This window comes from Pangasianodon hypophthalmus, chromosome 4, assembly GCF_027358585.1.
Source record: "Pangasianodon hypophthalmus isolate fPanHyp1 chromosome 4, fPanHyp1.pri, whole genome shotgun sequence".
In the NCBI taxonomy this organism is placed as follows: Eukaryota; Metazoa; Chordata; class Actinopteri; order Siluriformes; family Pangasiidae; genus Pangasianodon; species Pangasianodon hypophthalmus.
Window position 1 is genome coordinate 2,928,825 of NC_069713.1, and position 27,674 is coordinate 2,956,498.

The 27,674-nt window shown below is 38.1% G+C and overlaps 1 protein-coding gene and 1 long non-coding RNA gene across 2 annotated transcripts; both read left to right on the plus strand.

Moving 5' to 3' along the window:
- Positions 1 to 27,674, plus strand: LOC117597052 (merozoite surface protein CMZ-8-like). Its single transcript, XM_053233734.1, has 11 exons — positions 1 to 246; positions 954 to 1,065; positions 1,336 to 1,448; positions 1,890 to 1,931; positions 2,376 to 2,417; positions 21,049 to 21,090; positions 21,311 to 21,361; positions 26,257 to 26,298; positions 26,499 to 26,540; positions 27,024 to 27,074; positions 27,585 to 27,674. The coding sequence occupies exons 1-11, from the start codon at positions 177 to 179 to the stop codon at positions 27,632 to 27,634; spliced, it is 657 nt and encodes a 218-aa protein (XP_053089709.1). The 5' UTR covers positions 1 to 176; the 3' UTR covers positions 27,635 to 27,674.
- LOC128318218 (uncharacterized) lies at positions 2,791 to 4,442 on the plus strand. The gene is made up of 4 exons (XR_008301697.1): positions 2,791 to 2,832; positions 3,033 to 3,074; positions 3,556 to 3,606; positions 4,120 to 4,442. It is a non-coding gene; the product is annotated as an uncharacterized LOC128318218 (long non-coding RNA).

Sequence of the window (27,674 nt, forward strand, 5' to 3'; positions counted from 1 at the left end):
GATTTCCTGTGGAAGAGGTGTGGTTTTTTTCTCTCTTAGTCAAAGTGGAACATCTTGTGGCCCCTTGACCCAAGCCACACTCTCCCATTCCTCTCATAAGTTGAGTGCTGAGGTGATACCTGCATTAATACGATTGTGTTCACATCACCATCATCACCATCATCACCATCAACACCATGTCCTCTCGTTTTCTCCTGCTGGTTCTGCTGGTTCTCTTCTACCTTCAGTTCTTCACAACTGCCCAGAGTAAGATAAAGTTCACTTTTTGACGTTTTTTACATAGTTTTCTGTACGTTGTTGAAAATAACCAATGTTAAGAAACCACAGTGTGTGTTACTGTTACAGTAAAACACTGAGTGATGGGGTGGTGTGATAAAGCAGAGTTACTGTTTACAACCCCAAAGTTGATTATTTTCCTAAGACAGTGCATCCCCAAGTGTTTCATTTCTCTTATACCACAACAATGTGCCAATGATTGCAATTTTTTGTTTATTAACGAACGACATGTCCCCCTTTTAAACCATGTTTATTGTTGTTGAACATCTGCTAAACAATGTTATAACAGTTAAACAGTTGTTCCCTCACCAACCTCTCTTTTTTTCTCTCTCGTGAAGTTCATAAGACAAAAAAGCTTGACATGTTACAGATTTACCTCTGACTTTTAGAAAGCACTGATGCTGTAACAGCTTGTTCACAGGGACATGTGTGGTGGACACTCCACATAATAATCATCCTGTAAACCGGTAATTTGCAGCTTCAATACTGTTAGAGGTGCTATTATAGAAAATTAATCAGCACCTTCTGACCAATCAGAATTCAGAATCTAGAACAACGCTTAGGTATTTAAAATATACCAGATAAAAAAGCATTTCATTTTTAAAATTACTTAGTGAACATTTGATCAGAGTGCTAAACCACGATTGATAAATAAATGCATAAATGTTTTCACGCAGAGTCAAAGGGACCAGATAAATGCTGTTACAAATACCAGCCACATCCAATCCCTGTAAGACTCATTACAGGGTATAAAGAAACAGACCAGCGTTGTACAAAATCTGGAGTCATGTACGTTTTCAAACCCTTATTTCATTTTAATAATTAATAATAAGCAAATTATAGTTTTTTCATATAAATAATTGCCTCATGGTTGTATAAAATATCATATAAATTTATTAGAATATAACATTAAATTACCATGAAGCATATTTGATAGTGTTTAAAATCTATTAGAATATAACTTAAAATAATTTCGGTGATTTGGGACACGTGAGAGTGTTTAATTTTCTGTTTTTATTGCAGTTTTAAACTGACCTAAATCTTCTCTCTCCTCTGTAGTTTCACGCTAAAGAGCGGTCGCCATATGTGTGCAGATCCCAGAGTTGAGTGGGTGCAGAACATCATGAAAACAATTGACAAGGGCTCGTTTAGAAGCCGGGTCCAACCTGAAGGTGGGTAATCCTCACTCCATAAATAACAAAATTAATATTCCTTTAAAAAATATCCTTTTATGTATCACTTTCTGTAACTGGTTTTGGTTAAATGTCTGTATAAGGGTTAAATTATCCATCAAGATTAAGATCATCTTTTAGTGTTTTAATCAGAGCCTGACAAACCAGTTCCTACTGCCTCAGCCATAAAAGAATTTAAGAAAACTGTTCAGATATATAGTATTTCTGTTTATATATTAGTATTTATGTTAGTATAATGGTGTCTATAGTGGTATAATATTAGTATTGTAGTATCTATAATGTTAAGGTGTTAGTATAGAAGTATTTATTGTCTTTAGGTGTTAGTGTAGGAGTATAGACAGTTGTATGGTTTTAGTATGTGTTTGTATAAGGGTTAACTTACCTGTTAAGTTTAATATGATCTTTTATTGTTTCAATCAGAGCCTGACAACCCAGTTCCTCCTCCCTCAACCAGGAGAAACAGTAAGTGAATTAACCATAAATACAGTATTTCTGTTTGAAGTGAAGTGTAGCCAAGTATGGTGACCCATATTCAGAATTTGTGCTCTGCATTTAACCCATCCAAGTGCACACACAGTAGAGAACACACAGCGTGAACACACACCCAGAGCAGTGGGCAGCCTTTTTTGCTGCGGCGCCTTGCTCAAGGGTCTCACCTCAGTCGTGGTATTGAGGGTGGAAGAGAGCGCTGGTCATTCACTCCCCCCACCTACAGTCCCTGCCAGACCTGAGACTCGAACCCACAACCTTCAGGTTCACCTTCGGGTTACAAGTCCAACTCCCTAACCATTAAGCATTATATAATTGTATAGGAATATCTATAGTAGTATTTATAGTGTTAGTATGTGTTGGTATAAGGGTAAATTACCTGTTAAGTTTAATATGATCTTTTATTGTTTCAATCAGAGCCTGACAACCCAGTTCCTCCTCCTTCAACCAGGAGAAACAGTAAGTGAATTATCCATAAATACAGTATTTCTGTTTGTATATTATTACTGTTATTAATATCTAAAGTTGTATAGTTTATAGTACTCTAATATATATAATTGTATAGGAATATCTATGGTAGTGTTTATAGTGTTACAATCTTAGTGTAGTGTTACTGTAGTAGCATTTATAGTGTTAGTGTTAGAATATGAGCATCTATAGTGGTATAATATTAGTATTGTAAAACCTAGAATGTTAAGGTGCTAGTATAGAAGTATTTATTGTCTTTAGGTGTTAGTATAGGAGTATAGACAGTTGCATGGTTTTAGTATGTGTTTGTATAAGGGTTAAATTACCTGTTAATTTTAATATGATCTTTTATTGTTTCAATCAGAGCCTGACAACCCAGTTCCTTCTCCCTCAACCAGTAGAAACAGTAAGTGAATTAATCATATATACAGAATTTCTGTTCGCATATTACTACTTATATTAGTATCTAAAGTTGTATAGTTTTTTGTACTCTAATATCTATAATTGTATAGGAATATCTATAGTAGTATTTATAGTGTTAGTATATGTTGGTATAAGGGTTAAATTACCTCTTAAATTTAATATGATCATCTTTGTTTCAACCAGAGCCTGACAATCCAGTTTCTACTGCCTCAACCAATACAGAACGTAAGTGAATTAATCAGATATAAAATATTTCTGTTTATATATTAGTATTTATATTAGTATAATATCTATAGTAGTATAGGAATGTCTAGAGTGTTAGGATGGTATAGTTTTATCTGCAGTGGCATAGTAGTATCTACAGTTGTATAGTGTTATTATGGTAGAACCTACATTAGTATACATGGTACAGTATTATCTTTAGTATTATAATAACATAAATAGTGGAATAGTGTTAGTATATCAGAGTAATACCTATTGTATAGTATTACTTTTATAGTATAATGTTAACATGATAGTACGTGGTATCTATAGTGGCATGGTGTTAGTATAGTAGTATTTACAGTGTTACTATGTTAGTATAGAAGTATCTATAGTAGTGTAGTGTTAGTATAGTAGTATACACAGTTGTATTGTTTTAGTATATGTTGCTATAAGGGTTAAATTACCTGTTAAGATTAATATGATCTTGTATTGTTTCAACTAGAGCCTGTTACTACTACCGAGCCAGTTTCTACTGCCTTATCCAATACAGAACGTAAGTTAATAAATCATATAAATACGGTATTTCTGTTTATATATTAGTATTTATATTAGTATCAATAGTAGTATACTTCATTGTACTCTATATAGTTGTATAGGAATGTCTAGAGTGTTAGGATAGTATAGTTTTACCTGCAGTGGCATAGTAGTATCTACAGTTGTATAGTGTTATTATGGTAGAACCTACATTAGTATACATGGTACAGTATTATCTTTAGTATTATAATAATATAAATAGTGGAATAGTGTTAGCATATCAGAGTAATATCTGTTGTATAGTATTACTTTTATAGTATAATATTAACATGTTAGTACGTGGTATCTATAGCGGCATGGTGTTAGTATAGTAGTATTTACAGTGTTACAGTGTTATTGTGGTACAGCAGTGTAGTATCTACAGTGGTATAGTGTTAGTATAGTAGTACAGACAGTTGTGTAGTTTTAATATATGTTGGCATAAGTGTTGTCACCTGTTAAAATTAATATTATATTTTATTGTTTTAACCAGAGTCTGACAAGACACATTCTCCTGCCTCATCAAATATTGTACGTAATTGAATTAATCATACAGTGCAGACAGTTTCTGTTTGCATTTTAGTATTTTTATTAGTGTCCCTTATAGTGTCATTTATTATATTCTATTATCTATAGCTGTAGGGGAATGTCTGTGGTTGTAAAGTTTTAGTATAATATGGTATTTTCTACAATGGTGGTATAGTGTTAGTATAGAAGTATCTGTAGTGGTATAGTGTTAGTATAGGAGTATGTATAGTGGTATATTGTTAGTATAGGAGTATCTACAGTGGCATAGTGTTAGTATAGGAGTATGTATAGTGGTATATTGTTAGTATAGGAGTATCTACAGTGGTATATTGTTAGTATAGGAGTATCTACAGTGGCATAGTGTTAGTATAGGAGTATGTATAGTGGTATAGTGTTAGTATACGAGTATGTACAGTGGTATAGTGTTAGTATAGGAGTATGTATAGTGGTATATTGTTAGTATAGGAGTATCTATAGTGGTATAGTATTAGTATAGGAGTATGTATAGTGGTATAGTGTTAGTATAAGAGTATGTACAGTGGTATAGTGTTAGTATAGGAGTATGTACAGTGGTATAGTGTTAGTATAGGAGTATGTATAGTGGTATCATGCTAGTATAGGAGTATGTATAGTGGTATAGTGTTAGTATGGGAGAATCTATAGTGGTACAGTGTTAGTATAGGAATATGTACAGTGGTATAGTGTTAGTATAGGAGTATGTATAGTGGTATAGTGTTAGTATAGGAGTATCTATAGTGGTATAGTGTTAGTATAGGAGTATCTATAGTGGTACAGTGTTAGTATAGGAGTATCTTTAGTGGTATAGTGTTAGTATAAGAGTATGTATAGTGGTATAGTGTTAGTATAGGAGTATCTATAGTGGTACAGTATCAGTATAGCAGTGTCTATAGTGGTATAGTGTTAGTATAGGAGTATCTATAGTGGTACAGTGTTAGTATAAGAATATGTATAGTGGTATAGTGTTAGTATAGGAGTATCTATAGTGGTACAGTATCAGTATAGCAGTGTCTATAGTGGTATAGTGTTAGTATAGGAGTATCTATAGTGGTACAGTGTTAGTATAAGAGTATATATAGTGGTATAGTGTTATATACTATAGTGTTATATAATACACGTTTCCCGCCGTTCCAACATGCAGATACTAGCAACCACTCTCTTGCCATTGCTTCTTTTTTCTTTTTAAAAAGCAGACTTAACATTTGCCTATTTCAGCTGCTAATTAGAAGACGACGAGCGCGTGATGTTTTGTGTGGTACTGCATGTATTTATCAAGCAATTAAAATGCCCCTTCCCGAGCCCAGAACAAGGCGTCTGTGGATGAGGGTCCTAAGCAAGGACTGGTGGGACAACGTCGTCTTGCACCACTTCACAGACGAGGAGTGGAAGGAGAATTTTAGGATGACAAGACAGTCATTTATGACACTATGCTCAGTGGTGGAGGGGAACATGGCACCTGGTGAGGCTACGGTCAGAGCCCCAATACTGCTGACAGCCGTGTGTCATATGTCATTACGTGATTTGTACGTCATTGCACATGCGCAGAACTATCTGGTTTCATTTTCAATCCGATGAAGTGTTTACATGTCCTCTCCATCGGATTAGAAAAGGTTTAAACCACCCCGTACGATCCGAATGAAATTTTAATCGTTTTTGGCCAATTCATTCCGATTGACGTGTTTACATGTGACTTTTTAAATCTGATTGTGCTTCTAGTCCAATTATGATCGGATTATTAGTGTCCATATAAACGTAGCTAGTGTTAGTATAGGTGTATCTATAGTGGTACAGTGTTAGTATAGGAGAATATAGCAGTATATTGTTAGTGTAGGAGTATGTATAGTGGTATAGTGTTAGTATAGGTGTATCTATAGTGGTACAGTGTTAGTATAGGAGAATATAGCAGTATATTGTTAGTGTAGGAGTATGTATAGTGATATAGTGTTAGTTTTTGTTAGTTAATATACTTCTACTGAATATATCCATATCAAATGTACTCACTTAAAGTCTTTTCACATTGTACTTATATAATGAGAAAAATTTAAAAAAGATTTTTCTAAGTTAATAAGAAAGGGCAGTGTGTCATGTTACCAAGAAACAGCAAAGCATAAACTTTTCATTTCTGAAGATGTCAGAAACCTTAAAGTTACAGCTTTACTTCTGACTGTTACAAAGTGTAGACACTCTAATGGCTCATTCACTTTTATGGCGGACGCTCCACCTCACTGGATTAAAAAACCTAAAAAAAATGTGATTTGCAGCTGCACTAAATTCTGAGCTGCTTTTATAGAAAATGAATCAACAGCTTATAACCACTCAGTAAGCAGAATGCAATACTGCCTTGTTATTTAACATGTACCTGCTATAAGAGCAGCTCATGTATTTAATCATTTAGTAAGCATTTAATCAGAGTGCTAAGGCATGATTGATAAATGAATGCATCAATGTTTTCACACAGGTACAACTGGAAAACATGTGTATTGCTTCACATACTAGAAGAATCCAATAACTGTAAAATTTATTAAAGTGTATGAACATCCAAAAGCTGGAGCCATGTAAGTTTTCTACCAGTTGTTACTCTTTCCTTGGAGAGTAATTGATATTATTTTAAATTTCTGTCATGATAATTTATGACAACTAATTGCTATGTGAGGTTACTTCATTTTTTTTTATTGCAGTTTCACCCTACATGAGGATATTGTTAATTTAAAAAAATATATATATATATATATTAAAGGATATTTTCAATTATGCCTTTGTTTCTGTTTTTTAAAGTCACATTTTCACATTTAAAAGAAAACAATGTTGGTTGCATTAAAAGAAATTAATTACAACACATAATAAAACTATTGCATAATAATGTTATCTTTGACAGCAATGCTTAATAAAAAGATAATAAAACATAAATAAACAAACAAAAAAAACTCACAAGCAAAAAAATACATATACATACCTAAAAAGACTATGGCTATTGCTTGTGAAAAACATTAGAAGAATTAAGGTCAATAAATAATCACTGTACTATGAGACAATGCAGAAGTTCACATCCTCAACATTTCTATGTACATAAACTGATGGATACAGAAATATACATATAGATAGAAAAAATGATTAAAAATAAAAGATTATGAGAATAAAAAGAAAATAAAATTATTTCCTAAAAAAAGAGAAGGAATGAATTTCCTGTGGTGCTTTTCTGTACAAAATGCTTCACTGTCACCATCTAGTGTGCAAATCTTAAAACAAAGCTCAGCATCTTTTGGAGGTGAAAATGCCCTGAACCACAAGCTGTAAAATGCCGCTGTTATTTTTGCGATAATAATCTCATTATTTTTACATATGGATCTATCCAAGTTTATTTCAATTTATACAACAGCAGCTCTGAGAGTAGCGCAGCTGCTGCACTTGTTCTAATGCATTATCATTTCTAATAGTAACAGTTTTTTTACAGGGACTTGTACGGTGGCCAATCCACACATAAAAAAATGTAATAGTTAATATGGTGAAGTTTTCCATAAGGAGATGTTTATTTATGGAAGGAGTCGCCAGTGTCAGTGCTTTGTAACAGTCAGAGGTAAAGTTGTAACATTAAGTTTTCTGACATCTTCAGGACAGAGGAGTTCACACCATGTGGTTTCTCGGTAACATGACAAGCTGCATTTTTTTTAACTTCATTAAAGAGGAAAAAGAGAGGCAGGTGAGGGAACGACTGTTTATAGCTGCTAACTAACTTTCCTGTTGTAACTATATACCAATAAAAAGTATGATGTATTGTTCTTTAATAAATAAAAAAAAATCATTGGCAAATTGCTATAGTGTATGAGGAGCAAAACACTTTGACATGTGCTTCAGAATGGTAACATTAACTACTCCATTACACACAGAGATTTATTCCTTACTTATTAATCAAAGAATCAGAGTCTGTGCTAGACTCATACACATTCAGATATTTATTTTAAATGTGTTTATCCTTAAAATAGACTATATCACATTAGCAGAAGTTGTACAAAAAACAAAACTAAACTAAAAACAATCTAGACTTTAAAATTCAATTACAGTAGTAAATATTCTTGTGTTAAACTGGCCCCACCTGCTGTCCATTGATATTAATGCAGCAGGCTGCATCAGGCAAACAGAAGAGAGTTTGGTGTTTGGAAAAAGTTGTCAATTTGCCTAGATCACTAAAAGATACAGGGGGGTCACAGTTAAAGGCAAAACAAAACAAAACAAAACAAAACAAAACAAATAAAATAAAATAAAATAAAATAAAATAAAATAAAATAAAATAAAATAAAACCAGTAAGTGTGTTACTATGGCTTTAAGCCACCAGAATAGCTTCAGCTTCAATACTTGATATGAGGAGTGGTAGTTCAGAAGGTTGTGAGTTCAGATCCCAGCATTGTCAAGCCCTTCACAGAATAAAGGTAAGGCCCTTAACCGTATCTGCTCCAGGGGTGCCGTATCATGGCTGTCCTTGTGCTCTGACCCCAGCTTCCTAACAAGCTTCCTAAGAAGCTGGGATACATGAAGGAAAGAATTTCACTGTGCTATAATGTGTAAGTGGCAAGTAAAGATGACAAAATAAAAAAAAAAAAGCCCTACACAGCATGTCAGAGCTACTGCGTTTCCTTTCATTTGCCACACATTTGTAGCTCACTGTGTGTTTTAGGTATGCTTACAGCTTGCTCTAGGCATGTCGACCTCATTTTAGCTAACAGGCCACATTTACTTAGGCCTTGTTATCAAACCTACAATGGGCATGTGAGCATTGCAGTGGCCTCATCTGATGAATCACGTTCTCTTTAATAAAAATATATACACACAGAGACACACAGACACACACACACACACACAGTATGGTCCACATACTTTTGATACTGACTCTTGACCATCACATGGATGGTCTCCACTGGGGAATGGGGCTCCAGTTTTTAGACTTACCTCCAGTCCCAGCTCCTCCCTCTCGGAAACCACCTTTGCCAGAGCCACAGGAACCGCTTCGCTCCATGGTTTAAGGAGACTGTGGTGGTATGCTTGAAGTGCATCACCTCTATCCTTTCACCTGACCACATAGTTGACTTCTCCGGAATAGCCGTGTGACCTCAAAGGGTCCTTGCCACTAAAACGAGCACTTTATGACCCGGTGCAAATTCCCATAGCCGAGTACCCCTGTTGTACAGCCGGGATTGACATTCCTATGCCTGTAACAAATTCTGTGTTAATTGCACAAGAGTGCGGAGTTTTGGTGTCAGGTCAAGAACGTATTGAATTTTGTTTTTGCTACTAGAAGGTCCCTCCTCCCAATTTCCACTACTGACAGTTAAGATGCCGCAAAGCTTGCGCCCTTGGATGAGGGTGCAACTCAGTTAAGATGCCGCAAGGCTTGTGGGACCTCTCATACTGCAAATAACAGGGGCTCAAGCCACATATCCCAATTCCATGCATCATTGTCAACAAACTTACGAATCATATTTTTAAGTATTTGAATAAGTGTTCGACCAGCCCACAATGGTGCAAATCAATTTAATTACATTAATTCCTACAGTTCACAAAGTGTCTGTGATTTGACCATAGTGCCCTGGTCAGTCAGGATCTCTTTCAGGATCACGCCACCTGCAAACATTGCCACGAATGCCCGGCAAATAAAAATAAGCCATTGGACGGTTGAGTTTTTTTTATCTTGGCCCAGTTGCCCAGCCATGGGATTATGATGAGCTGCATGGAACAGGAGCTCTCTGCGGCACATCGAAACTAACAACTGGGTCATCTCCTCCTTAGTTTGAGTGTCGATGTCACTCAATATATCCTATACTTGGGTGGGATATCGCAACATTAGGCTGAACTTGCTGACCGTCGATTACTCTCACTTGGTTGAAGCTATGCCTCAGGATCTTTTTGCCCAACTGCTCCAAGGGGAAATCCTAGAGGGGAATCCCTCCCCACCTTCCTTGTCCCCCTGACATGGAGCTAATGTCAAGTCAAGTGTTATTGTCGTTTCAACCATATACAGATAGTACAGTACATAGTGAAACCAAACAACGTTCCTCCAGGACCATGGTGCTACATCAAACAACATAGAACTACAGGAGACTACACATTTCTACATAAAGTGCAGCAAACATGTGCAAACAGCACAAGACAGTACAGTAACTACTAAAACAGCACAATAGCCACATTAAGAGACAGTGCAGTGCCGACTAGTACACAGTTCTAGTATGAAAGCATCAGGGATAACAGTAGTGCAAAAGAATAACAATATAATAAATTGCTGTGAATGTAAACATAACATACTATGACATAGCATTTGGCAGATAAGCTTATACTATATGTGGACATAGCAGTTATTGGGGTAGCAGCCAGGCGGAGAATATAGTAATGACAAGAAATTATATACAATATTTTATAAATACAATAGCAGCAAAAAAAAAATAAAAATCTAGGTAATAAACACAGAAATGTGTAAAATTGCAAAGGGAGTGTTATGGTGTTGAGTGTGTGTGTATGTGTGTGTGTGTGTACTGTCAGTCCAGTTTCTGAGTATTGAGGAGTCTGATGGCTTGGGGGAAGAAACTGTTAAACTGTTAAACAGTCTGGCCGTCAGTGCAGGGACATTGGGTCAATCGCCCCCTCAATCCCAAGCAAAATAAAGAAAAGCTGCACAAAAAAAACCCTAAAAATAATGACTAATCATTTTAAAACATAGCGATAATTCCCCTTCCTATACCCACACCTGTGGTGTTTAAACAGTATCATTATTCAAGAGCGCCCTATCTGAGCACGCAGAACAGTGTTAGTGAAACTGCTTATAAACAGAGAGCACAAGGTGTGAATTGAGCTGTGAATTAAACTGTGAATTAAACTGTGAATTAAACCATTTTGTTCACATTGTGACCATCATCACCACCATCATCAGTCATGTCCTCTCATTCTCTCCTGCTGCTTCTGCTGGTTCTCGCCTGCCTTCAGTCCTTCACGAAGACCAACAGTAAGATAAAGTTCACCTTTTCAATATTTAACTCATTTTTTGTCCTTATCATTATTATTATTATTAGTATTATTATTATTATTATTATTATTATTATTATTATTATTAGTAGTAATAGTAGTATCACTAAACTCCCCTGGTTTATAATGATGCTGAAATTCCTAAAAAGACGACCAGGTTGCAGAAAATAACCAGCGTTAATAAACTACTGCGTATGTGTCACACGGTTACAGTAAAATACTGAGTAACAGGGTGGAGTGATGAAGCAGAGTTACTGATATCACCCTCAAGTTGATTATTTTCCTATAACAGCACATCCCCAAGTGTTTTATTCTTCTTATACCACAGCAGTTTTTAACAGTTACAATTTTTATTTATTAAAGAATGACCTTTCATATGTTTTGTCCGTTTATAGTTACATTTAATGTTGGTGAAAAGAGTTAGTTCCTGTTCTCACTCATGTTATAGCAGCCATAAACAGTCGTTCCTTCACCAGCTTTTCTTTTATTCTCACTATTCAAGTTAATAAGACAAAAAAACACTGCTTGTCATGTTACAGAGAAAAGTGTAAACTCCTCTGTCCTGAAGATGTTGAAAAACTCAAATTTTAAAACCAAAGCGTTGACACTGGACACATAAATGTTAAATGAACATCTTAGAGAAAACTTCACCATATCAACGATTACACACATTTTCTAATCTGTTTCCGTGGAGTGTCTGCTGTACAAGTCCCTGTGAATGAGCTGTTACTATAGAAATGATAACGTATCAGAACAATGCATTAATATAAACCTGCACTACTGTCAGAGCTGCTGTTATAGAAAATTAATCAACATCTTCTGGCCAATCGCAATCCAGAATTCACAATACAACAACTGGCATCTCATAATAAAAGTGCCTAATATCTTATTACTGAACATTTATTCATGTAACTAAATGCATAAATGTTTTCACACAGAGGCACGTGGACCAGATAAATGCTGTTTCAGTTACCAGACACATCGAATCCCTGTAAGACTCATTACAGAGTATAAAGACATAGACCGTCAGTGTACAAAACCTGGAGTCATGTAAGCTTTCACCCCTCATTTATTTTTAATTATTTTCAATTAATAATAAAAAAAAGTTAGTATTTTCATGTCCGTTGTTGCTTTATGGTTATGTGTAATATAATCTAACTTTAAATACTCGTGGAGGTTTGGGACGTGTGAGAGTGTTTGATTTTCTGTCTTTATTGCAGTTATACACTGATGTAAATCTTCTCTCTCTGCAGTTTTACCCTAAAGAACGGCCGTCTTGTGTGTGCAGACCCCGATGTCGAGTGGGTGCAGAACAACATGAAAAAAATTGACCAGCGCCTGTATTTTACAAATGCACTTTTTATATAGCAGGACAGAAGGAATAGAGCTTTTTACTATAACTCATATTTAAACATAAACTGAGCCTATGTTTGACTTGTTTAACTGATTTATTCTATAGACTGTGGACATGAATTCATTTATCTTTTCTGTATAAATTGCATCTTAAATTTCAGGGCTTTTTTAAATTACATTTTCCCATTTTAAAAGAAAACAATATTGGTTGCATTCAGACATTTTAAAATGTTTGTTACATCTTTGATGCCAGCATTAATATAAACATATATGGCTAATACACACACACACAATCCCCACCCCCCTTCGCACACACAAACACACATTCCTGCTTTCCTGGATAAAATGACTTGGCATTTGATGGTTTTATTAAAGAGAGAGAAAGAAAATGAACAAAACAGAAGGGTGCAGTGTGTAATCAGAATGTAGAGTAAGATTTCATGAAAGAGTTTTGGCCACAGTTAGACAAAGAAGAACAATCACAGGTCATAATATCACAAACTTTGTCTTTTTTAGGGGAAAAAATGGCAATGAATCATTTAGGAGCTGAAATAATCGACTCTTATTAGTGAGCTGCCTGAGTCTGTGTGTGTGTGTGTGTGTGTGTGTGTGTGTGTGTGTGTGTGTGTGTACGTACTCTCTATACTTCTTGAGCAGCAGTGTCCTTGAGTGGTCGTTTCATGCAGTAAAAATGTCCATGACCTCTGACACTGTGATTTTGAAACTCAGTGAGGAAACCATTCAAACAGTGCAACTGAAAACTCAAGGAAATCCTCAAAATGGGGAGACGTTTCAAATGGGAATGAGTCCCTGTGAATGAGCTGTTACCATAGAAAGGATAACGTATTAGAACAAGCACATTAATATAAACCTGTGATTTGCAGTTGCACTATTGTCAAAGCTGCTGTTATAGAAAATTCATCAACACCTTCTGACCAATCAGAATCTAACCCCCCCAATCTAACATAAAGCACATAAATCTAACCCCTCCAATCTCTCCAATCTCAGAGCTGCTGTTGGAATTCACCAGGTTAAATGTTACCAGTTGTATTCAACAGGTTGTAAGAAGTCTGTCACACACAGAAATACCTTTCCTACAGCATTCTAAAAAACAGACGCAGGGTGTGGGAGGCTGCGCTATCGGCCTCTGGCATGAGCAGGTCATGGGAGGCTGCATCATCGGCCACTGGAGTGAGCTTCCCAGGGGAGACCCCGTCGTCAGCCTCAGCCTCAGGCTGGGGCTCAGCAGGGGAGGCCACCTCACTGGCCTTTGGAGGGAGCTTGGCAGGGGAAGCCACCACACTAGCCTCTGGATGGAGCTCAGCAAGGCAGCCCTCCTCACTGACTTCTGGAAGGAGCTCGGCAAGGGAAGCCGCCTCATTGACTTCTGGACGGAGTTTTGCTGTGGACTTTGCTTCCATTTCATCTCCAGCCCTCCTTTCTGTATAGTAGCCGAGGGGGTTTGGCCGTCAGGCTGGCCATCCTCAAAAATTTTTCAAGGTCAGGGTTAAACTTGGCCCACCCATACACCACTCTCAGGAGACATAAAAACTTGGCTACCCTTCCTAGGCCTAAGTTTCCCGCAGCAACCGGGAGCTCCTCCCACTGGCGGGCTTGGCTGGTGAGCCAGGACAACAAGAACCTCAGCCCCTGCTTCTCTTCAGGCTTGGGGTCCAACAAGCTCTCAAAATAAAATTGGCACTTTAGCAAGAATCCTTCCGGAGGGCATTCTGTGCCTTCAAAGGGAGCTGGGGTGTCCAGGTGAATCCTCTGGGGGAACTTTACAGTGTCAAATGTTGGCATGGTCATCCCAAAATAACGCTCTTCTCACCTGCTGCATCCATGTTATCAGTGAAGTATTCTGTCATGTAAGGAGAGGTGAGACCGATGCAATTGCAGTAAAGTGTTATATCTTTAATGAGAGGCAAGCAGACAAATCCAGTAACCTCGGCCAAAATCAAGGTCAACAAACAGGCTAGGGTCAGGCAAGGAATAAACAGAGTCTATAAGGCTAAGGCAGAACACGAAAATCAGGAATGAGCAGAACTCAAGAAAACAAAGTAGCAAGCATAGAAACAAAAGGCTTAGTGAAGCCAGGCGGGTAAATACTGAACAATACTTCCCACAGGACAGAGAAACACGAGAGTTTATATACACAAACTAATTAAAGGGCAAACTGATAGCAGGTGCAAGTGATCAAGACACATGACAGAAACAACCAATGATGGGACATGGGTGTAGACAGGATGTGGACCATAAACAAACATGACATTTAGGAGTAGTGTGCCTTAGTGCTGTGGGCTGCTTATGTGCACTGAGCGCCTCTGCTCACAGTGCTCGGTGCGAGGGGGAAATACATGACAGAGAAGAGTTTTTACAGACGTCTATAGAGTTTTCATTTCATTATCTTCTCTTGTGTGATTCATGAAGTGATGACATGTTTTGTTCAAAAAGTCGTCAGTGAAAACAAAATGTTTATAGACGTTTGTACAGAAAAGTGTACATCAAGTTCTGAAGAGGTTCCTCATCTGTTCAGAGTCAAAAGCAGCAACGTGACACATTATTATGATACAAAAAATAACTTTAAATTGTCTTATAGCCATAAACTAACATTCATCCATGCTAGTTGCTTATCTGACGCTTTGTAAACAAGGAATTTTATATAACTAGACCTTTACAAATTTTACTTGAATCTCAAGCTGTTGTCTTTCTTAACCTTCAGACTCCACACTATCACCTTGTACATCATTCAGTCTTTACCTCCTTCACGATAACACTTTACCCCCCCTCCACCCCCAACACAAACACACACACACACACACACACACACACACACACACACACACTAGTTTCTGTTGACCACAAACAGCACCTTTTGTACTGCGGTCATTGTTCTCTTGTACTTCAAGTTCTGAAGAAGTACCTCATCCGTCAAAAGCAGCAACATGATGCATCACTACAAAACAAAACATAACCACTTTGAGTTGTCTTATAGCCATAAACTAACATTCAGCCATGATAATCTTGTATCTCAACCTTTGTAAACAAGAAATCTTATGTACCTGGTCCTTTAGAATTTTTACTTGAATGGTACTTTGTTAGCAATATTTTTATTTTATTTTATTTTATTTGCATTGGACGCTCTGTTTCTCTATTGTGTGATGATTTACTGTTTTTACAGATTTAATGTTTTACTCCAATAAAACTGCACTTGTTTATATTTATTTTATTGTATGAAAAGTGAGTTATAAGTTTGGCTGTGAAGTGTTAAACGCTGCTCGTGTCTGTCTCAGTTTAACTGAAAACCACAGCTGATTTCCTGTGGAAGAGGTGTGGTTTTTCCTCTCTTAGTCAAAGTGGAACATCTTGTGGCCCCTTGACCCAAACCACACTCTCCCATTCCTCTCATAAGTTGAGTGCTGAGGTGATACCTGCATTAATACGATTGTGTTCACATCACCATCACCATCATCATCATCACCATCAACACCATGTCCTCTCGTTTTCTCCTGCTGGTTCTGCTGGTTCTCTTCTACCTTCAGTTCTTCACAACTGCCAACAGTAAGATAAAGTTCACTTTTTAACGTTTTTACATAGTTTTCTGTACGTAATATTATTTTGGTTTATAATGTTGCTGAATTCCCTAAAGAGAAAAACAGGTTGTTGAAAATAACCAACATTAAGAAACAGTGTGTGTTGCTGTTACAGTAAAACACTGAGTGATGGGGTGGTGTGATAAAGCAGAGTTACTGTTTACAACCCCAAAGTTGATTATTTTCCTAAGACAGTGCATCCCCAGGTGTACCACAGCAATGTGCTAATGATTGCAATCTTTTATTTATTAACGAACGACACGTCCCTCTTTTAAACCATGTTTATTGTTGTTGAACATCTGCTAAACAATGTTATAACAGCTAAAACAGTTGTTCCCTCACCTTTTCTATCTTGAAGTTCATAAGACAAAAAAGCTTGACAAGTTACAGCTTTACCTCTGACCTTTAGAAAGCACTGTAACAGCTCATTCACAGGGACATGTATGGTGAACACTCCACATAACTGGATTAAAAAAGTAAAAAAAAAAAAGAAACCTGTAATTTGCAGCTTCAATACTGTTAGAGGTGCTATTATAGAAAATTAATCAACACCTTCTCACTAATCAGAATCCAGAATCTAGAACATTGCTTAAGTATTTAAAATATACCAGATAAAAAAGCATTTCATTTTTAAAATTACTTAGTGAACATTTCATCAGAGTGCTAAACCACGATTGATAAATAAAGGCAAAAATGTTTTCACACAGATGCAATGGCACTATATGAATGCTGTTTCAAATACCAGACACATCCAATCCATGCAAGACTCATTACAGGGTATAAAGAAACAGACCGGCGTCAGTGTCCAAAACCTGGAGTCATGTAAGTTTTCAAACCCTTATTTCATTTTAATAATTAATAATAAGCAAATTATAGTTTTTCCATGTAAATCATTGCTTTGTGGTTTTATAAAATATCATATAAATTTATTAGAATACAACTTAAAATAATTTTGGAGGTTTGGGATGCGTGAGAGTGTTAAATTTTCTGTTTTTATTGCAGTTTTAAACTGACCTAAATCTTCTCTCTCCTCTGTAGTTTTACGCTAAAGCGTAGTCGCCATATGTGTGCAGATCCCAGCGATAAGTGGGTGCAGAACATCATGAGAAGAATTGACAAGGGCTCGTTTAGAAGACGGGTCCAACCTGAAGGTGGGTAATCCTCTCTCCATAAATAACAAAATTAATATTCCTTTAAATATCCTTTTATGTATCACTTTCTGTAATTGGACAGGTGGAATTAAGCTTTTTACTGTAAATCTAATTTAAAAATAAGGTTTTTTGAATTATTCTAGTATTATTTAACTGAATGAAACTATGGCCTGTGGGCATAAAGGACATTTCTAATAAGATATTATGTCTGTTTCTGTTTTATTTTTTTTAAAGGCACATTTTACATTGGAAAAGAAAATATTCAAAGACACTAAAATGTTCACAATGTCACATCTTTGATACCAAGAATTTAAAAAATTACATACATAACTAACTAACTCACTAACTAAATAAATAAATAAATAGTTACGCATAGTCAAAGCTCGGTTACACGGGTGTTTAATGTATTTTCAGGGTGTGTCAGTTGCTCTACTATAATGCTATTTTGTCTCATGAAAGTTATTATGCTAATATTATGACATCTAATTTACAAAATTAACAGCAGAACAGTAGAACCTGGACGAGACATTTGATGACAGGCGCTGAAAAGTATCTCAGAATTAATGAATTATTCTTTATTTTTCCACCCAAGGAATGATTAAAAATGTAAGTGGCAGTTTTTTTTACAGGTCTGTTTCTATTTGAGTAACACTGAATTATGGGACACACCAGTAAATAGAAAATATATATATATATGTACAGTCAGGTCAGGAAGTATTTGGACAATGACAGAGTTTTTGTGAAAAAAGCCTCGCATGTTCTGGAATAAGATTCTTTGGACTTATGAAACCAAGATTAACTTGTACCAGAATGATGGGAAGAGAAAAGTATGGTGAAAGAAAGGAACAGCTCATGATTCAAAGTATACCACATTATTTGTCAAATATGGTGGAGGCAGTGTTATGGCATGGGCATGTATGGCTGCCAATGGAACAGGCTCACTGGTGTTTATTGATGTGAGGGTGGCTGCAGTGAAGGCTTGGCAAAGCATCTCCAGGGAGGAAACTCAGAATTTGAGTTTTGAGAACATGGGCTCCAGACTTCAGGCAGTCATTGACTGCAAAGGATTTTCATCCAAATATTAAAATTATGGTTATATTTACAATTATGTCACTTTGTCCAAATACCTTTGAGCCCCTGAAAATGGAGGTAATTTGTTGAAAATGGCTGTAATTCCTAAATGGTAAATGCCATATTTTTGTGGAACCTCTTAGAATGAAGCTGAAAGTCTACACTTTGATCACATCTTGATTGTTTTATTTCAAATCCATTGTGGTGGTGTATAAAGGCAAAATCACAAAAACTCTGTCATTGTCTAAATACTTCTGGACCTGACTGTGTGTGTATATACACTGCCTGGCCAATTTTTGTTGCACTGCATTTAGCTTTGATTACGGCACGCATTCGTCCTGGCATTGTTTCAGCAACCTTATGCAACTTCACAACATTTATTTCCATCCAGAGTTGCATTGATTTTTGGCGGAGATCTTGCATTTAGGACAGAGAGTCTAACCACTCTGTAAAGTCTTCTCCAGCACATCCCAAAGACTTTCAATGGGGTTAAGGTCAGGACTCTGTGGTGGCCAATTCATGTGTGAAAATGATTCCTCATGCTCCCTGAACAACTCTTTCACAAGTTAATCCTGATGAATCTCAGCATTTTCATCCTGGAATATGCCTGTGCCGTCAGGGAAGAAAAAGTCCATTGACGGGATAACCTGGTCATTCAGTACATTCAGGTGCTCAGCTGACTTCATTTTATTGCCGCACAATGAGGCTGAGCCTCGACCTGAGCAGCTGATGCAACCCCAGATCATAACATTGCCTCCAGAGGCTTGTACAGTAGGCGCTATACATGACGGTGAATCACTTCATGCATTTCCCTTCTTACCCTGACACGCCCATAGCTATGGAATAGGGTAAATCTGATTTTATCAGACCACATGACCTTTTTCCATTGCTCCACAGTCCAGTCTTTATGCTCCCTAGCAAATTGAAGTCATTTTTTCCGATTAGCCTCACTAACAAATGGCTTTCTTGTGGCCACACAGCTGTTTAGTCCCAATCCTGTAAGTTCTCATCACATTGTGCGTGTGGAAATGCTCTTACTTTCACTATTAAACATAGCCGTGAGTTCTCCTGTTGATTTTTTTACGATATGACATCACCAAGCATTTTAAAGATCTCCGAACACGATCATTCAAGATTTTTTTCCGACTACATTTCTGCTGTAAAGTTGATGGTTCACCACTATCCCTTCCAGGCTTTAATAATGCACTGGACATTTCATAACCCAGTTCCAGTGATTTCAGCAATCTCCTTAGTTGTTTTCTTTGCTTGATGCAGGCCAACAATTTTCCCCTTCAGTAACATCTTTTCCACGACCACGAAATGAGAAGCTACACACTGCATCAGTTAAGGTTAAAAAGAATTGTTGCCAGGTGCAACATATTAATCACTGCAGTAATGATCCAATCATAGGCTCTTAAGTATTTGCTTATTTAAACCCAAACAGCGACCTTTTTTTTGGCCAGGCAGTGTATATATATATATATATATATATAATGAAACACTCTATATACTTCTTTAAATATTTTAAATTCTTATATAATACCAAAATAAAATTAATAAATGTGCCAAAATGTGGCTGTCACCTTTGTGAGGTTTCATGGTAAAACTGACTTTTTTTTTTTTATGCTCTTCACATTTCTTTAGCACACATATATTAAATTAAAATTTAAGAAGCAGTAACATTTGATATTAAAAAAACAATGCATATCATTTGAATGATTATTCTGTCTAGGATGTTTTGACAATAAAAGTTATTGTTAATTTATTTATTTATTTTTTAAATTCTGATCTGACTCACGATACTCCTGATATTCCTGTGAATGATATGTGTTTTTCTGTTACTGTAACAATAGTCATACTGGGAAGTTGTCTGCATAGTATAGTATCTATAAATGTACAGTATAGTGTTAGTTTAGTTTATACTGAAGTATAGTAGTATAGACAGCTTTATGGTCGGTATTTGGTTAAATGTCTGTATAAGGGTTAAATTATCCATCAAGATTAAGATGATCTTTTAGTGTTTTAATCAGAGCCTGAAAAACCAGTTCCTACTGCCTCAGCCATAAAAGAATTTAAGAAAACTGATCAGATATATAGTATTTCTGTTTATATATTAGTATTTATGTTAGTATAATGGTATCTATAGTGGTATAGTATTAGTATTGTAGTATCTATAATGTTAAGGTGCTAGTATAGAAGTATAGACAGTTGTGTAGTTTTAGTATATGTTGGTATAAAGGTTAAATTACCTGTTAAATTTAATATGATCTTTTATTGTTTCAATCAGAGCCTGACAATCCAGTTCCTCCTCCCTCAACCTGGAAAAACAGTAAGTCAATTAATCATAAATACAGTATTTCTGTTTGTATATTACTATTTATATTAGTATCTAAAGTAGTATCGTTTATTGTACTCTAATATTTATAATTGTATAGGAATATCTATGGTAGTATTTATAGTGTTACAGTCTTAGTGTAGTGTTAGTGTAGTAGTATTTATAGTGTTAGTGTTAGTATATGAGTATCTATAGTGGTATAATATTAGTATTGTAAAATCTAAAATGTTAAGGTGTTAGTATAGAAGGATCTATTGTCTTTAGGTGTTAGTGTAGGAGTATAGACAGTTGTATGGTTTTAGTATGTGTTTGTATAAGGGTTAAATTACCTGTTAATTTTAATATGATCTTTTATTGTTTCAATCAGAGCCTGACAACCCAGTTCCTCCTCCTGTACTCAGTAGAAACAGTAAGAGAATTAATCATATATACAGTATTTCTGTTCGCATAATATATTATATATTATATATTATATATTTATATTAATATCTAAAGTTGTATAGTTTATAGTACTCTAATATCTATAATTGTATAGGAATATCTATAGTAGTATTTATAGTGTTAGCATATGTTGGTATAAGGGTCAAATTACCTCTTAAATTTAATATGATCTTCTTTGTTTCAACCAGAGCCTGTTACTATTACCGAGCCAGTTTCTACTGCCTCAACCAATATAGAACGTAAGTAAATTAATCAGATATGAAATATTTCTGTTTGTATATTAGTATTTATATTAGTATCAATAGTAGTATACTTCATTGTACTCTAATATCTACAGTAGTATAGGAATGTCTAGAGTATTAGGATAGTATAGTTTTACCTGCAGTATATATAGTGGTATAGTATTACTTTTATAGTATAATGTTAACATGTTAGTATGTGGTATCTATAGTGGCATGGTGTTAGTATAGTAGTATCCACAGTAGTATAGTGTTAGTATAGTAGTATAGACAGTTGTATTGTTTTGGTATATGTTGCTATAAGGGTTAAATTACTTGTTAAGATTAATAAGATCTTATATTGTTTCAACTAAAGCCTGTTTAAACTACCCAGCCAGTTTCTACTGCCTTACCCAATACGGTTTATAGTACTCTAATATCGATAATTGTATAGGAATATCTATGGTAGTATTTATAGTGTTACTGTAGCGTCACAACCGGCACCTGCCCGCCAGAGGGAGCCCTAGCCCGAGTTTTGATGCCACCCACGAGGAACACTTCTGGGGTTTTACGGACATTTAAGGAGCGCATTCACCACGCTAGGACGCGAAGTATTGTTTTCGGGACATTACCAAGCCTTTTCTCTCTGCCATTGTGTATTTGTTTTGCCTTTTGTGTATGACCCTGTTCACGTTTACGGATTACTGCCTTTGCCTTGTGTTTTGGATTTGGTTACCTCGCTGCTAGACTTTCTGGTTTTTCGGAATTGCGATGTAGCGGTACAACTCTTAGAGCTGCATCAAGGCACCGCACCGGCCGCAGATTATGCCGTGAAATTCCTTACTCTAGTGGCCCAAAGTGGGTGGAATGACCCTGCTCTGCTAGCAGTATTTAGGGAGGGACTACGTCCAGCTTTACAGGCCGATTTGGCCTGTCGCAGCACGGACGTCACACTGTCTGAGTACATCACCACGGCTGTTCGTCTGGATAACCTCCTCCGCCAGCAACGACGCACGTCTCACCCTCACTATGAACCCCGGGTTCGGGAGGGCTACAGCAGACCACGGGAGGAGGGTCCGGAGCCTGTGCAACTGGGCGGCACCAGTCTCGTTGGAGGAACATCAACATCGGGCACGCCGTAATCTATGCTTCTACTGCGGGGGCGCTGGCCACCGGGTTAGCAACTGTCCCGAGAAACCATCTACCGCCAAGGTGAGATATGAGTTCATATTCTCCTGTATGATGCTGAAAGTGACTTTGCACTACACTCAGGGTACTATTGTGGTTCCAGCACTAGTGGACTCCGGGGCGGCCGTCAACCTCATCAACCAACAGCTCGCAGAGGACCTTCATCTTCCCACGCTGCCATGCCAACCCCCCCTGCGAGTGACGGCCGTCGATAATCGTCCCATCGGGGGAGGCCTCATCACTCATCAGACCCGTCCGCTCACCCTATAGGTTGGATTACTTCACTTTGAGGAGACAATGTTTTACATCATCCCCACTCCTTCGAACCCCATCATCCTGGGCTTCCCCTGGCTGCAACTTCATAACCCCATCATGTCCTGGAAGGAGGGAGAACTGATTAGCTGGTCACCCCACTGCCAGAACCACTGCCCCCACAAGGTCCAGTCACAGCCATTTCTCTTGACTGCCACTGAAAGTCCGGACACACCAGAGAACATCTGAATACTACACAAATACCAGGATCTACGAGAGGTGTTCAGTAAGGAGAGAACCAGGCAGCTACCCCCCCCACCGCCCGTGGGACTGTGCGATTGAGCTGCTGCCCAACGCCATGCCACCCAAGAGTAAGGTTTACCCTCTCTCTATCCCCGAGACCAAGGCTATGGAAGAATACGTCGAGGAGGCCCTAGCTACGGGCTACATCCGCCCCAACACTTCTCCAGCAGCAGCGGGGTTCTTCTTCGTTGAAAAGAAAGGTGGGGGTCTGCAGCCATGCATCGACTACAGCGGACTGAATGCGTTGACAGTCCAATACCCCTACCCTCTTCCACTGGTACCAGCAGCCTTAGAGCAACTCAGGGAAGCTCGGATATTCACTAAGCTGGACTTGCACAACACGTATAACTTAGTCAGGATCAAGGAGGGGGATGAGTGGAAGACAGCGTTTCACACAACCAGGGGGCACTACGAGTATCTAGTGATGTCTTATGGACTAACCAATGCCCCAGCAGTATTTCAATCGTTCATAAACGAGATCTTCAGGGATGCACTCCACCGCTACGTCATCGCATATATCAACGACATTCTTATCTACTCGTCCACTTATTGGAACATGTCCACCACGTCAGAGCGGTCCTCACCTGGCTGCTGAAACACCAGCTATACGTCAAGGCCGCTAAATGTGAATTCCGCCGAGACTCCATTACCTTCCTGGGTTACATCATCTCTAAAAAGGGGGTGGAGATGGACGCCGGCAAAGTAAAGGCGGTCACGGACTGGCCCCAACCTACCACAGTCAAAGAATTGCAGCGGTTCCTGGGGTTCACAAACTTTTACTGGTGGTTCATAAGGAATTACAGCGGCATCGCTAACCCAATGACATCACTTCTGCTGGGAAAACCACGGCATCTACGTTGGACGGAACCGGCCCGATCCTGATTCACCCGGCTAAAGGCTAGCTTTACCACAGCACCGATCTTGAGGCACCCAGACCCCAGCCTGCTCTTCATCATCGAGGTGGATGCCTCCAGCTGCGGGATCGGGGCCGTTCTCTCACAGCATCATGGAAGTCCAGGGAAAGTTTATCCTTGTGCTTATTTTTCCCAAAAGCTAACCCCAGCTGAAGCTACCTATGACGTCGGCAATCGGGAGCTCCTTTCTATCAAGGAAGCATTAGTAGAATGGCGGCATTGGTTGGAAGGAGTGTGTCACCCGTTCATAGTGTTAACTGACCATCGTAACCTGGAATACCTGTGTAATGCTAAGAGACTGAACCCAAGACAAGCTCGATGGGCACTGTTATTTACCCGGTTCCGGTTCTCTGTCACATATCGACCAGGCACCAAGAACGATCCCATAAATGCGCCCAGCAGCCCGGAGCCAATACTACCGCCCACCATAGTACTCACACCCATCAGTTGGGATATCATGGAGGAGATCCAGGGGGCCCAGGCCAACGAACCTCCACCCCCAGCTTGTCCACCCACCAAACTTTTCGTGCCTGCCTCTCTTCGTCTGAGAATAATGCGGTGGGTGCACGAGACACCCAGCTCCGGCCACCACCGGTATCCGGCGCTCCACAGCCCTGATCAGCAACCGGTTTTGGTGGCCCGCACTGGCATAGAACGTAGAGGAGTACGTGGGGAGCTGCAGCACCTGTGCTCGGTCTCGAACCAGCCGTCAGCTTCCCATGGGCCTGTTAGAACCTCTGCCCATTCCCAAGCGACCCTGGTCCCACATGGCTATAGACTTTGTTACTGACCTCCCTAGTTCTGCAGGATACACCACAATCCTAGTAGCCATCGACAGGTTCTCTAAGGCATGCCGTCTGGTCCCCCTCAAAGGCCTACCTACAGCCATGGAGACGGCGATTACACTATTTCACCACGTTTTCCGTACCTATGGCCTTCCTGAGGACATCGTGTCTGACCGAGGCCCGCAATTCACGTCCAGAGTCTGGAGAGCTTTCTGCACCCACCTAGGGGTCAACATAAGCCTCAGTTCTGGATACCACCCACAGTCTAATGGACAGACCGAGCACTTGAACCAAGAGATCGGCAGGTACCTTCGCTCCTACTGTAGCCGTGAACAACAGCACTGGAGTGAGTTTCTCCCATGAGTATGCCCAGAACTCCCTCACCCACTCATCCACGGGACTCACACCTTTCCAGTGCATTCTGGGGTATCAACCACCTCTGTTCCATATCGTCCGCCAAGTGAACCCAGTGACTTACCGACTGCAGCTCCCTGCCTCGTATCGGATCTCCCCCACCTTCCACGTATCCCTGCTCAAACCAGCACGCCCCCGCCAGGACGAAACAACCATGAGGAATGAACCAACGCCACTGCTCGACATTGAAGGGGCCCCAGCCTATAGGGTGAGCTCACTCCTCAACTCTCTATGCCTTGGGAACCGTTTACAGTATCTGGTGGACTGGGAGGGGTACGGCCCAGAGGAGCGATCCTGGGTAAATGCGGACAACATCCTTGACCCCTCCTTGGTGGAGGATTTCCATCGTCTCCACCCCAATCGGCCAGCTCCTCGGCCCATGGGCCGTCCACGTCGTAGAACACCTGGAGGTGTTCCTAGAGGGGGGCACTCTGTAGCACCACCCCCGGCACCTGCCTGCCAGAGGGAGCCCTCACCCGAGTTTTGACGCCACCCACGAGGAACACTTCCAGGGTTTTACGGACAATTAAGCAGCACATTCACCACGCTAGGATGCAAAGTATTGTTTCTGGGACATTACCAAGACTTTTCTCTCTGCCATTGTGTATTTGTTTTGCCTTTTGTGTATGACCCTGTTCACGTTTACAGATTACTGCCTTTGACTTGTGTTTTGGATTTGGTTACCTCGCTGCTTGACTTCCTGGTTTTTCGGACTTTGCTCTTGTTGCTCGTTTACATTTTCTGCCTGCTGATTTGGATTTGTTTGCTATTAAACTGCTGATGGATCCTACACAACCTGCCTCCGGTGATTCGTTACAGTTACAGTCTTAGTGTAATGTTAGTGTAGTACCATTTATAGTGTTAGTGTTAGAATATGAGCATCTATAGTGGTATAACATTAGTATTGTAAAATCTAGAATGTTAAGGTGTTAGTATAGAAGTATCTATTGTCTTTAGGTGTTAGTATAGGAGTATAGACAGTTATATGGTTTTAGTATGTGTTTGTATAAGGGTTAAATTACCTGTTAATTTTAATATGATCTTTTATTGTTTCAATCAGAGCCTGACAACCCAGTTCCTTCTCCCTCAACCAGTAGAAACAGTAAGTGAATTAATCATATATACAGAATTTCTGTTCGCATATTACTACTTATATTAGTATCTAAAGTTGTATAGTTTTTTGTACTCTAATATCTATAATTGTATAGGAATATCTATAGTAGTATTTATAGTGTTAGTATATGTTGGTATAAGGGTTAAATTACCTCTTAAATTTAATATGATCATCTTTGTTTCAACCAGAGCCTGACAATCCAGTTTCTACTGCCTCAACCAATACAGAACGTAAGTGAATTAATCAGATATAAAATATTTCTGTTTATATATTAGTATTTATATTAGTATAATATCTATAGTAGTATAGGAATGTCTAGAGTGTTAGGATGGTATAGTTTTATCTGCAGTGGCATAGTAGTATCTACAGTTGTATAGTTGTTTATTATGGTAGAACCTACATTAGTATACATGGTACAGTATTATCTTTAGTATTATAATAACATAAATAGTGGAATAGTGTTAGTATATCAGAGTAATACCTATTGTATAGTATTACTTTTATAGTATAATGTTAACATGATAGTACGTGGTATCTATAGTGGCATGGTGTTAGTATAGTAGTATTTACAGTGTTACTATGTTAGTATAGAAGTATCTATAGTAGTGTAGTGTTAGTATAGTAGTATACACAGTTGTATTGTTTTAGTATATGTTGCTATAAGGGTTAAATTACCTGTTAAGATTAATATGATCTTGTATTGTTTCAACTAGAGCCTGTTACTACTACCGAGCCAGTTTCTACTGCCTTATCCAATACAGAACGTAAGTTAATAAATCATATAAATACGGTATTTCTGTTTATATATTAGTATTTATATTAGTATCAATAGTAGTATACTTCATTGTACTCTATATAGTTGTATAGGAATGTCTAGAGTGTTAGGATAGTATAGTTTTACCTGCAGTGGCATAGTAGTATCTACAGTTGTATAGTGTTATTATGGTAGAACCTACATTAGTATACATGGTACAGTATCTTTAGTATTATAATAATATAAATAGTGGAATAGTGTTAGCATATCAGAGTAATATCTGTTGTATAGTATTACTTTTATAGTATAATATTAACATGTTAGTACGTGGTATCTATAGCGGCATGGTGTTAGTATAGTAGTATTTACAGTGTTACAGTGTTATTGTGGTACAGCAGTGTAGTATCTACAGTGGTATAGTGTTAGTATAGTAGTACAGACAGTTGTGTAGTTTTAATATATGTTGGCATAAGTGTTGTCACCTGTTAAAATTAATATTATCTTTTATTGTTTTAACCAGAGTCTGACAAGACACATTCTCCTGCCTCATCAAATATTGTACGTAATTGAATTAATCATACAGTGCAGACAGTTTCTGTTTGCATTTTAG